General features: G+C 63.7%; 1 protein-coding gene across 2 annotated transcripts; it reads left to right on the plus strand.

Annotated features, from left to right (window-relative positions):
• The first annotated feature begins 262 nt into the window (after nt 1-262).
• On the plus strand, nt 263-7,314 carry FDXR (ferredoxin reductase). Of its 2 annotated transcripts, XM_004592935.2 has the most exons (12): nt 263-407; nt 957-1,054; nt 3,763-3,858; nt 3,983-4,105; nt 4,176-4,289; nt 4,419-4,520; nt 5,086-5,193; nt 5,379-5,463; nt 5,586-5,785; nt 5,868-6,039; nt 6,567-6,737; nt 6,916-7,314. In XM_004592935.2, the coding sequence occupies exons 1-12, from the start codon at nt 329-331 to the stop codon at nt 7,044-7,046; spliced, it is 1,479 nt and encodes a 492-aa protein (XP_004592992.2). In that variant the 5' UTR covers nt 263-328; the 3' UTR covers nt 7,047-7,314. The 2 variants fall into 2 exon arrangements, with proteins under 2 accessions (XP_004592992.2, XP_004592991.2); XM_004592934.2 differs by lacking the exon at nt 263-407 and having other exon boundaries at nt 773-1,054.
• The last annotated feature ends 5,083 nt before the right edge of the window (nt 7,315-12,397 follow it).

Raw genomic sequence — 12,397 nt, forward strand, 5'->3', positions numbered from 1 at the left:
TTCTAATTGGCTTGCTCCTCGATTGATACAGCGATGGGGATTCGCTCTTCTCCAACTGCAAGCGTCCGGTATTTGGAGGGCCAGCGAAGATTGGGGAAAAAATTTAGTCTGACAGTTATTTACGGTTCGGAAGTCTCGGGCGGGCGGGCCTTAGCGATAGGGGCGGATCCAGAGGTGGAGCTGAGGCCTCAATGGGCTTTCCCGGCGCGTGGGGGCGGAGTCTGGGGCGGGACCGCGGTGGTGGGCGGGGCGGGGCGGGGTCGGCGGCGCCGCGCGCGGAGCCGTCACTAGCTCCGGGTCCACTTGCTGCCGAGCGCCGGCCCCTGCCATGGCTCTGCGCTGCTCATGCAGGCGGCCGTGGTCAGCGTGGCCTCGGACCCGTCCGTCCTTCGCCAAGAGCACCCCGAGTAGGAACAGGGCGCCTCTGGGGTTCATGGGGAGGCCTGCGAGCTCCAAGTGCCAGCAGGGGTCTGCGCAGAGCTGGGGTAGGGCTGGGGAGGGGTGCGGCCAGAAGGGTCCATCCACACGAGGAGATGGGAGGCCTCCTGGGTGAGGAGGGGAGGGGAAGCCGCTGGGCCCACAGGTGTGAGAGAAGGGGTGGCTGGGGGCGGAACCCAGGTCTGTAGGGGAGGGGGCCGTCAGGAGGACTGAGGGTTCTGGTGTGAGAGAGGGGCTTGGCAAAGAGGGGTGCTGTGTGGGGAGGTGCCCAGGCATGAGACTGGCATCGCACAGGCTCTGCTGCAAGGAAGCGGGATGGGGAGTGCCTAAGAACGAAGTGCTGTGCGCCCAGTAGCTGTGGGGAGCTGAGGGGTGCTGGATGGGCTTTGGCCAGCCTCATGGTCAGTCTGGCGGTGAGGCGTGGAGCTCTGCCTTTGGGATCCCTGGGAATGTAGTGGGTGCTGGGGCAGCCTGGGTCCCTCCACCCGCGTTTGCGCCTTACTCCTGTCCACACCCAGGCCTCCGCCGGCAGTTCTCCACGCAGGAGATGACCCCCCAGATCTGTGTGGTGGGTAGTGGCCCAGCTGGCTTCTACACAGCCCAGCACGTGCTCAAGGTAAGCTGCTCCGTCCAGCCCCTAAGTGAACCCCCCCAAACCTGCTGAGTTTGTCCACTGTGCCCCTGGACTCATAGCTCCTCCCTTCTGGCACAGGAAGGCCAAGGTCTCGGGGCTTTTGATGGTGACCTTGGTGGGGAGGCCCTGAGGCCATTCTGCCTGCACAGGCTGTGGTCTAGCCTCAGGGAGGGTGTGGGCCTGCGTGTCCCTAATGAAGACTGCAGTTACATACAGATGAACTGATGCCAGCATGGCTGGCAATGCCATGCTGATTGCTCAGGACCCGAGACCCCCGGCACTGTGGCTGGGACGGGGAGGCGAGGTGCTCTCGCCCTGCTGTCCGGCGACACCGAGCACAGAGCTCCCTCCAGGAACACATGCAGCGTGCCCCCAGTCTGTCAGGACCCCAGCTCAAGTGTCCCATGTCCCATGTTGTAGTTCCTGGGTTCCAGCCCCCAGCTTCCTGCTAATGTAGATCCTGGGAGGCAACAGCTGGATTCCTGCCACCCAGCTGGAAGACCTGGAAGGAAATCCCAGACTCAGGAGTGACCCAGCACTTACCGCCCTTCTTCCTCTTGCTCTCCCTGCTCTGTCCCTATCTTCTCTCCTCCTCCTAGGAAGAGAGGGAGGGAAGGAGGGGAGGAAGTGAGCTGGGGCAGGTGTGTCAGCTGCACGCAGGAGTCGTCCTGGAACGCACAGGCTGCCGCTGGGGCTCTGGGCTAGGGCCCAGGGAAGCCCTAGAGAGCTTCATGGAAGCGGAGCTGTCTGGAGTGGTTGAGGCTAAAGCTTTCAGAGTGAGCAGGCAAGTGGACCAACCAGGCAGGATTCCCGGTATTCCTTCGTTGAGGGAAGCCTCAGCTTGGGAAGGGCTAGTGTACAACACATTTGGAGGCTATGACGCGTGTGAGCATAGAAAGCATGGATTGGGGTTCAGCGGGACCCCTAACCCAGCTGGGGCTGGAGGCCACTGCCCAGGCTCTGGGCTCAGCAGGTCGCTCTGGGTCACAGGCCCCCTCGTCTCCAGCTCCGTGTGCATGGCGGGGATGTGTGTCTGGGATGCGGCCCCAGTGTGGCCCCGCTTCCACTTCCAGCTCTTTGCGAAGACACACGCTGAGATGCTGCAGATGGCAGCTTGTGACCTGGGGCCCAACCCCAGTCCCATGAAGTGCTGCAGTGCCTTCCTGGACTCCTACTTGCAGCCAGGCCCAGCCCGGGCTATTTGTGGACACTTAGAGAGAGAACCAGCAGACAGAAGGTCTTAGCTCTTTTTTTTTTTTTTTTTTTTTTTGAAGATTTATTATTATTGGAAAGCCGGATATACAGAGAGGAGGAGAGACAGAGAGGAAGATCTTCCATCCTTTGTTTCACTCCCCAAGTGAGTCGCAATGGGCCGGTGTGCCAATCTGAAGCCGGGAACCAGAAACTTCTTCCAGGTCTCCCACGCGGGTGCAGGGTCCCAAAGCCTTGGGCCGTCCTCAACTGCTTTCCCAGGCCACAAGCAGGGAGCTGGATGGGAAGTGGAGCTGCCGGGATTAGAACCGGCGCCCATATGGGATCCCAGGGCGTTCAAGGCGAGGACTTTAGCCACTAGGCCATGCCGCTGGGCTCGGTCTTAGCTCTAATTAGACTCAGGCGGTGGGAACGAGCCGGCTGAAGCCAGCACCTGGGACTCCTGCACTCTCTGCTGGAGTGGCGGCTTTGTTGGGCAGCTTTAGGCAGGGACAGACAGGGCCCGTTCTTCTTCAGGATGCTGTTTGCAGGGAGGGCGTGGGCAGGGCTGTGGGGCCACAGGCAGAGTGGGGGAGAGTGAGGGAGGGTGTGGGATAGATGCTTGGGGTGGGGCAGAGGTGTGCGAGCCAAGAGCCCAAGAACAGAAGGGGAGAGTTGAAAGGGGCAGGGGGCTTGGCTTTAATCTGCATGGCCTGGAGTCTGGGCAGTGGAGAGCGAGAGAGAGAGAGAGAGAGAGAGAGAGAGAGTCTGTAGGAATGTGAGGTCCCAGAAGGGAGTAAAACCTCCCCTCTCCATATGGGGAGAGTCTCAGAAGATGTCCTTGTTTAGGGGTGGGGACAGAAGGGGCCCGGGAGGGAGGTGCTGGGTGGCTGGGAAGGCCTGCCTGGGAGGATGAGATCAGCTCTGGGGGCTAAGGGGAGTCCCTTGGAGGAGCTGCAGTGGGCAAGAACGGAGGGAGGCTGAGCCCTGAGCTCCGTCCCAGCAGCGGGCAGCATGCACGATGCGGTGACGTGTGACAGCGACAGCAGCTGCCATCCACATGGAGTGGACGCTTTCAGGGGACCCAGCCTCAGTGCATTGAGCCTCCCTCGATGAACCTTGAGTACAGCCCAGACAGGACATCCTGTTGTCCTGCGAAGTGAACTGAAGGGGAGCCCTTAGGCCAGCAGCCCAGATGGGTGGGTGTGCCTGGCAGGGTATTAGGGCTGCAGGGCACAGCTGAAGTCCCTCCCAAAGCTCCCCTGCTTTTCACCACCCTCCTCCCCCAGCCACATTTCTCACAATTGCAGGGAGGCTGGTCCTTCTTGAGGTCTGACCTCAGTTCCTCTTGCTGCCTGCGTTGTCCTGTCTCCCTTGCCTGGCTCTCTGTGGGCAGGCCCTGTTGCTGTTCTCAGGACACTGATCCAAACTCTGTCCCGGGGTAGGGGGCCTCCCTTCCCTCACCGCGCTCCCCCAGCCACCTGCTGCCCTCTCCCCAGCACCATGCCAAGGCCCATGTGGACATCTACGAGAGGCAGCCGGTGCCTTTCGGCCTGGTGCGCTTTGGTGTGGCACCAGACCACCCTGAGGTGAAGGTGAGTCTGTGGGCATGGAAGGTGGAGTGTAGAGGTGCCCTGGGTGCTGCTGGGTATGGGTGGTGCCCCCCAGACCCCGACTCCGCTCAGTTGCTCAGCCCTGGCGCCCGTGGGATCTCCACAGAATGTCATCAACACCTTCACGCAGACAGCCCGCTCTCCACGCTGCGCCTTCTGGGGCAACGTGGCCGTGGGCAGGGACGTGACAGTGGCCGAGCTGCGGGAGGCCTACCACGCCGTGGTGCTGGTGAGTGTGGGGTAGGGGAGGCAGCGCGGGGACCCCGGGGAGGATGCTGAAGACTCCGGACCTTCGGCAGAGCTACGGCGCTGAGGACCACCAGACCCTGGGTGTGCAGGGTGAGCAGCTGCCGGGCGTGCTGTCGGCACGGGCCTTTGTAGGCTGGTACAATGGGCTTCCGGAGAACCAGGCCGTGAGTGTGTGCGTGGGTGTCCTCCATGGCCTCTTCCTCCCCACCCCAGCCCTGGGGCTCACGGCTGCAGCCTGAGGTTAGCCTGGCCCGAGCCAAGGCTGGCCATCTTCCTGTGACCTCCCCCTGCAGCTGGCCCCGGACCTGAGCTGCGACACGGCCGTGATCCTGGGGCAGGGGAACGTGGCTCTGGATGTGGCCCGGATACTGCTGACCCCTGTTGAGCACCTAGAGGTGAGCAGGCGGGTCAGGGGCTCTGGGTGTTGGACATGGGCTCACTGCAGCCTGCCTCACCCCTGCACTGCCAAGTGCAGGGCCCTGAAAGGCAGCCCCCTCGGCTTCCTGCTACACCACTTCCCCCTTGGCTCTGTGCACCCCCTCAACTTGCCCCAGGACCCTCCCTCACCCCCCGAAACCTTCTGATTCACTCCCTGCAGTTGGTAGGTAAAGTCTATCGTCTGGTTTTTGCTGTTTACCGCGCTCAGACCTGCCTGCTGTCCCTCCCAAGTGTCCCCCTGCCCTCTAGATCGGAAGTTCAGTGGGGCTGGCCACCACTACCCTCTCAAGCGCCTCACCTGGTGCTGGGCACGCAGGAAATGCTCGGTGGACACTCGCTGACCACAGGAATGCGGGCAAGCAGGGAGAGGCTGTCCAGTTGCAGTGCTTCGCAGCGCGGCCGGCAATACTCCGTGTGGCCACCAGGGGGCGGAGGCGGTACAGCTTTGGGCTTCTCCAAGGCTTAGGGCCGGGACGTGTCCCCTTCCCAGACCGTATGACTTCAAGGTCCTCCTTTTGCCAGAGAACAGACATCACCAAGGCGGCCCTGGAGACCCTGAGGCAGAGCCAGGTGAAGACGGTGTGGATAGTGGGCCGGCGCGGGCCGCTACAAGTGGCTTTCACCATTAAGGTGCCAAGGCTGGAGAGGGTGGCGGTGGAGTATTTCCCTCCCCCCTGTTCCCCCACCCTTCTGCATGGGTAGGGTCCCAGGCCTTCTGTAGTAGAGACGGGGTGAGCAGGACTCGGGGTGGGCATGGGGGTGGGCAGCGTCCTGGGCCTGACCACGTCCGCCCCCTCCCGCACCCTCACCCCCAGGAGCTCCGGGAGATGATTCAGTTACCAGGAACGCGGCCCCTCTTGGATCCTGCGGATTTCTTGGGCCTCCAAGACAGAATCAAGGGTGAGGGGGGGGCCTGGCATGGTGCCCCAGCCCCCTAGTGAGAGGATGGCCTAGGTCAGAGAGGGCTTAGTGAGGGACGGGGCCAGCGGGGACCAGGCCTGAGGTGTCCCTGTCGCCTGCAGAGGTGCCCCGCCCACGGAAGCGGCTGGCCGAGCTGCTGCTCCGGACAGCCACAGGACAGCCCGGACAGGCCGAGGCCGACCGCCGAGCACGGGCCCCCCGCGCCTGGGGCCTCCGCTTCTTCCGGAGTCCCCAGCAGGTGCTGCCTTCGCCAGACGGGCAGCGGGCGGCAGGTGTCCGCTTGGCAGTCACCAGGCTGGAGGTGAGTCTCCTGTCCCCCCAAGACACCCCCTTCCCCGGCCTCACCCTGCCCAGCCTGCTGTTGGCCACGTTCTGCCCGACAGGGAACCGGTGAGGCCGCCCGGGCGGTGCCTACAGGCGACATGGAGGACCTACCCTGTGGGCTTGTGCTTAGCAGCCTCGGATACAGGAGCCGCCCCATCGACCCCAGCGTGCCCTTTGACCCCAAGCTCGGGATCATCCCCAATACAGAGGGCCGGGTTGTGGATGCGCCAGGTGAGGGTGTGGGGGGAGGGCTGGGCACAGCATTACGGAGGAAGGCAAGGTGCTTGGTGCTTGGTGCTTGGTGCTTGGTGCTTGCTACTCTGCTTCACGTCACTTGTTCGTGTAGCATGCCTCTTGGGGAGGGTGTCCATCTCTCTGGGACCTGCAGGCCACGCAGCCAGGCATTGAGTCATGCAATAAACACTTCCTGGCTCTGCTGGGTGCTCGGCCCACTGGCCGGTGCTGGCAGCCAAGAGGCACAGGGCAGCCCCTGTCAGTCTGCAGTGCCCACTGGCTCATCAGTAGAGTCTGCCAAAGAGGGAGATGGCCGAGCCCCAGCTCCCGTCCCTAGTGATGGGGCAGGGGGTGGGTGCGGAGAGAGGGTAGGGGAGAACCAGGCTGAGAAGGGTGTACAGGTGGGGAACCCAGGGCCACAGTGGGCCTGGCTGCCAGAGTCAGCTGGGAGACTCGGGGTGCACAGAACAGGGTGGGGGGCATCCAGCCTCCTGCACCCTCTTACTTGTCCCACCCCCTGTCAGGGCTCTACTGCAGCGGCTGGGTGAAGAGGGGCCCCACAGGTGTCATCGCCACCACCATGACCGACAGCTTTCTCACGGGGCAGACGCTGCTGCAGGACCTGCAGGCCGGCCTGCTGCCCTCAGGCCCCAGGTCCGGCTACGTGGCCATCCAGGCCCTACTCGACAGCCGAGGTCTGGGCCCCGGCAGGTGGGGATGGGGTGGGATGGGATGGGATGGGATCTGGGGGATGGTAGATAGTGTGACCCATCTCCCCTCTCTGCAGGGGTGCAGGAGGTAGGGTGGAGGGCAGGGAGGGGTGGGGTTCCCCAGGGGTGGTGAGGGGAGTGACCCGTCTCTCTTCTGCTCCAGGGGTCTGGCCAGTCTCCTTCTCAGACTGGGAGAAACTGGATGCTGAGGAGGTGTCACGGGGCCAGAGTGTTGGGAAACCCCGGGAGAAGCTGGTGGATCCTCAGGAGATGTTGCGGCTGCTGGGGCACTGAGCCCACATCCCAGCCCCCGCAGTGCTGGGGGAGAGGGGCCCAGCCTGGAGGCTGCATGGCCATCAGTCCTGACCTGCTGGGGGCTGGGCTGCGTCCCCTCTACCAGTACCCCAGGGCCACTGTGGAGTTCGCATTCAACAAGGTGGCAGCCGCAGCAAGGGTGGACGGAGGCGCGGGTGGCTGTGCTTTCTCCCACCTCTGCCCCGCTGGACTGCACAGGCCCCACGAGCGAGGGAGACGGGGCTGGAAATAAATGGGCTACAACCAACCGCTGTGGACGACGCGGGCTTTTATCTGGGGTCTGGGAGGCACTCTGGCCTGTGGCCGCCAGGAGGCGCTGCCGGCAAGGCTCCCGCTCAGGGCTGACGGGTTCGGCAGCCAGGCCTGGCATGCACCCGCCCAGCCTCCCGCGCTCCTCCCGCCCTGCCGCTGCCCTGCCCGCATACCCAGGCCCCAGTCCGCTGCCCCTGCTGGCCACACTGCCCGTGACCCTCTCTGGAGCGCCCTCCGGACAGTCCCAGAAAGGAAAGAAGAAACAGTGGAACAACAGAGCACAGACGGCAGCTCGCACCCAGGCCCTCCCAGGGCCCGGCCATCTGGTCTGGGTCTCCAGTCCTGGTTCCCTCTCTCTGTCCATCCCCAATGCCTTCCTGCCTCCTGAGTCTCCAGCCAGATCCCCACACCTTTAAAAATAGCACCTCGGTCTCCACGGTGCCTGGCAGTTGACATATCTCTCCTGACAGCATCCCCCAAATGCACGGTCTCACTTTGTAAATGCAGGGTCCTGGAAGTGAACTGGCCCAAGGTCACACAGCCCTCGAGCAGCTAGTTCAAACTCTGGGCTGCGCAGGCTGGGAACAGGGTCCTAAAGACAAGGGACTTCCCTGGCGTCTGGCACGGACAGGGCAGTGATGGGGAGGATTGGGAGGGGGGCGGGAAGGCGCGGGCGCCTGGAGGGACCTTGAGGGGCGGAGGCGGCGGGCCGGCGCGGGGCGGGTTCCACCACAGATCGTTGGAGAGCCCAGGGAGCCGGAGACACAGCGCGCAGCTCTGCCGGGGACCAAGCCTGGGACCCGGTCAGCCACGGAGAGGGGATCGGGGCGGGCCCGGCTTAGCCGGCCAGGCTGTGTGCGCGGCGGGGAACTGGCTCCGAGGGCCCCAGGCTCAGGCGCCCGCTCGTCCACCAGGGTAGCCGCGAGCACGCCAGCGCACCCGGGAGGAGGCGCCGGGCCATGCTGCGTGCGGGAGGCGGCCGGCGCGGTCGCTCAGCGCGGGTACAGCACCCCTTCCCTTCGGTGAGTGGCGGTCCTGGGCGAGCTGGGGGCACCAACTTCTCGCCAACTTGGGGCTGGGTTTGGGCACCGCACGGACAAGGACGGAGGACACATACACACAACACCTTGCCCCTGGGCAGATTCGGGCTGCAGGGAGCAGAAGAGGGTGACTAAGGGTGGGGGGGAAGGGGATGAGGACCCTTTGGACCCGGTTTGGAGTTTGGACATGGGCGGCAAAGAAGAGGCGAGGGGCCAAGGAGACAGGCTCTGCGTGGAAGCAAGGAAAGGACGGGCTTGCTAAGCGCCCCAGACTTTCCTCCCTGGGGTCGCTAGGGACTATGGAAACGCAGAAGTCTGTACTCGTGGGTGTGATGGGGGGCCCTAACTGTTGCTTCTGGAAGCCCCCTCCCCCCCTAGAGAAAGGAGGGGGATGCAGAGCAGCAACCAAAGCCCGGGTCCCTGAGAGCCAGACGGCTGGAGGGGGCGCAGTGCCCAGAGCTTTTGGGGGGAACGGGAGGAGGGTGGTTCTGAGCACCTGCTGCGTGCGCACATCTGTCTCCTGCTGCGTGCACGCATCTGCCTCTTTGCTGCGACCCCTTCACTCGCCACCAGTCCTGGGGACCCTTACCTCCAAGTTCCCTTCTTCACTCTGCCCTGTCCCCACACTTCTGACCTTAGGGAATCATAGAGTGGGCTCAGGTGACGGCTAACCCCACGAAGGGCAGACCCAGGCTGTCCCCGGCCGGCTGCGATACCAGCCAGCGGCGCTGGGCTCCCCCACCCCGCCTCGGGCTTCCACCAGGATTCCCGACGGCGACGCCGAGGATGCCAACTTCTTGGGGTGTTTGCGCCCTGCTAGGCCCAGGCGGGCCAGACATGGGCAGGCGAAAGCCAAGACACCGGGAGGTCCCGAGGGCGCAACTACGACCCTGCACACTTCAGAGGACTTGCTACGGGAGCGAGGTGAGGGTGGGGGAGATTTGCTGTGGGACACTCTGATCGCTCGCCCGAGGCGACTGCCTGCTGCGTCCCACCCCACCCCACCCCGCCTTTCGGAGGCTGGAGTGAAACTGGGTGGAGGGATGTTGGGGAGAGGAGCGAGCGTTTCGGAGCCGGTCCGGTTCCTGGCCGCGCTGGTGTCGTGGAGTCTGCCCCGAGCTCCAGAGAATAAGCACGGGAACACGGACTTTAGGGTCAGCCCGGATCCTGGGGCAGACCTCGGCTGCTAAGAGACCCGCGCGCTCACTCGGCGACCTCGGCCATTCCCGCGCCCCCGGACTGGAGGCCACGACCCATCCTGGTGGGAGCAGGAGGGTGTGGGGGAGCCCCTCAGGGGGCACCAAGTGCATGGTGGCACCAAGTGCATGGTGCCCCTTTCAGCCGCCAGGAGGCGTGGCGTGGGTCCCCGCGGGCGCCCAGAGCCGCTGGTGCCGCCGCCGCCGCCGCCGCATCGCGAGTGTCCTTGAGCCGCGGGTGACGGCGCTCTCGCCGCGCGCGCCCCTTCCTCCCGCGGGGGCAGCCTGATGCCACGTTGCCCATGAATTATTTATCGCCAGCCTAAAAATAACCCCGGACTCCACGGCCAGAGTGTAAGAGACTCCCGAGGAGGGGAGGGGGCGGGGTGCCCACCGGGGGCCTGAGAGGGATCCGCAGGGAGGCAGCGGTCGTCCCAGAGGAGGTGCGGGTTTGGCACCCGCCGGCGAGCGCGAGATGGGAGGGAGGCGGGCTGTGGCTGGGATTGGGCCTAAGGAAAGGAGGGAGGGAGGGAACCCCGACGGCAGAGAGGGGCCTCTGGGCCAAAGGACAGCAGCTCCGGCCGCCAGGTCTACCAGAGGCATCTGCATTGTCCGCTGTGGATGTGCACACGCAGGTCCTGGGTTGGGATTGGGGGGCTGAGTCCAGACAGGGTGGCGGAGGAGAGCCCAGGCATGGGACCCCCAGGTCCTGCTGAGGGTCTTGCAGCAGAGACCTGGAGTGAGTGGACTGGAGTTTGCAGATCAGCCTCTGTCCTCCTCTGTGTACCCAGGGTCCAATGTGGGCAGGGGCATCCTGCTGGGAGGGGGTGGCAGAGGGAGGGGTGAGCAGCGGGCAGAGGGAGGAGGGGAGCAAGCAGGAGGGCCTCTGGCCTGTCCTGGGATCCAGCTCCTGTATCTTGCCACCCAGGACCAGGAGCCTGTGCCAGGGGAAGGATGGGTGGGTGAGGGTTGGAATGGAGGTGGGATAGGGTGGAGTGGGGTGGAGGTGGGAGCACTCTTGGGATGGTAGAATTTTGCTTCCAAGAGGATGGTCCAGCGCTGGCACTTCCAAGTTAGGCCTGTAGGTGTGGTCAGCATGAGCCCAGTTGGCCACCACATTGGCAAGGCTGTGGGATCCATGGGAAGGGAGGGGGCAGGGGGACCCTGTCCATGTCACTAAGATCTCCGGACTTCATTGTAGGTACCCAGGAGCTTGGGGTAACAGTGGACAGAGGAGGCCGGGAGTCTGTCCCTCCTGCCCTCCTGGGTTGGCAGGACCCCACATGCTGACGAGCCCCCAGTCTGAGTTCCCCTGGCAAGAGGTACCACCTGTCACAGTTTGCCTTCCTCGCCATCTGCAGCCCAGGAACACAAGGTCCGGGGGGGGTGGGGCGGTGGACGGGAGAAGCTCCGCCAGGGCTCTTTGGGTGGAGTAGGCATCTTACGTTTTCTAGTAGCCACTTCCTGAGACAAGAGAGAAAAAAAACGAGTGAAATTCATTTCCGTGGTGTCACCTGTGTCACTCAGTCTCTCCGTCATGGTTGTTTTCCGGTACACGATCCATCCCAGATACGGTGAGAGCCTGTTCACTCCATTTGCCTTGCACCCCCGGCCGGCCTTGGCACTTGCCTCAGCTTGGCGGAGAAGCACTCTGGCTCTCACAGGGGTAAGGGGGCTTCTGCACCAGACAGTGCAGGCTTAAAGCTCCTTGCTGGAGACAGGGCGGCAAAGGCTGGACAGAGGGAGTGCCCATCACTGGTGGCCGAGGTGTGGGGGTGCAGAGTGACCGGCTTGGGGGGATCACAAGCTGGACATAGTCGGCGCTGGCTTGAGTGTTTTTCTTGCTCTGTCTCCACTGGGTATTTTAGTGCAAGGCCCTGCTCCTTGCTCGGAAGCGTCTCTTTGGAGGGGGGGAATGCTGGGAGCCGCTGTCAGGTGTCTTACACCATCCTGGGAATGAACCATCAATCTTTTGCTAAGAGAGAGTGGGGGTGAGGAGCCGGCGGGGGCGGGGGGAGGGCAGGATGTTGGGGGAAAGTGAAGTAAGTGCGGAAGCAGGAGCCGGCAGTTGTGAGCACAAGATGGCAGTCTGCAGCCTCATGGGGCGTGCCAGGCAGGCGGGGCATTGGGGCCCACCTTGCAGGCCGCTTCCCAGGGCTCAGGTTGCACCCTCCAGCGCAAAGTCCATCTTGTGGTGATCTCTTTGGAGCCAGCTTCTTAGCAACCCTGACAGGGGAGAGGAGGAAGGGGGACTCCCTGTGTCATCGGTGGTCTCCTGGTTTCCTCGGAGAGTTCTCGATCCCCGGGTGGCCTGTGTGCAGAGGGGTGTGTGAGAGCATTTGGCAATCAAAGGCGAGAGAGAGGTTTGGTGGCAGCAGGAGGAAAGCCTTGAAAGAAAGCTGGAGGCCACTGGGAGGCTTCTTAGCCCCAGCTGCCAAAGGCCAGTGGGCCTCTGAAGGGGAGTGTGTGGGCAGCCACTTGGAGTTTGTGCACATCCTGAAGGGGGCGCTAGAGCGCAGTCTCCCCTTCATGCACACACCTGCACCCCTTGGGTTGGCCCTGTTGGGAAGTTTTGCTAGGCAAGAGTTGAAGAGGAAGAAGTGGCCATGCAGTGGCCGTGGGCAGCCAGGCGGCAGTGTTCCATCCACACATTCCTCTCTGATTTGCAGTCCCTGCACCCAGGGCTTGGCCTTTGGTCTGAATCCAGAATAATGAGATGGAGCAGGGACACGAGCCAGCCCGGTGCTCCGTGCCCTGCCTGTGTGTGGAGTCCCTGCTCCTAATGGAGGATCTTGGTGGGGGGTGAGCTCGCGAGCTCAGGGCTAGCTCCGTGGCAAGCAGG

The sequence above is a fragment of the Ochotona princeps genome, chromosome 17 (assembly GCF_030435755.1).
Source record: "Ochotona princeps isolate mOchPri1 chromosome 17, mOchPri1.hap1, whole genome shotgun sequence".
Classification (NCBI taxonomy): Eukaryota; Metazoa; Chordata; class Mammalia; order Lagomorpha; family Ochotonidae; genus Ochotona; species Ochotona princeps.

Excerpts from the sequence above, each read along its gene's own strand:
- FDXR (XM_004592934.2), top strand. The coding sequence starts at position 818 with ATGGGCTTTGGCCAGCCTCATGGTCAGTCTGGCGGTGAGGCGTGGAGC. Across the intron at positions 4,290-4,418 it reads GGCTTCCGGAGAACCAGGCC|CTGGCCCCGGACCTGAGCTG; the intron begins GTGAGTGTGTGC and ends CTCCCCCTGCAG. Across the intron at positions 5,194-5,378 it reads AAGTGGCTTTCACCATTAAG|GAGCTCCGGGAGATGATTCA; the intron begins GTGCCAAGGCTG and ends CCTCACCCCCAG.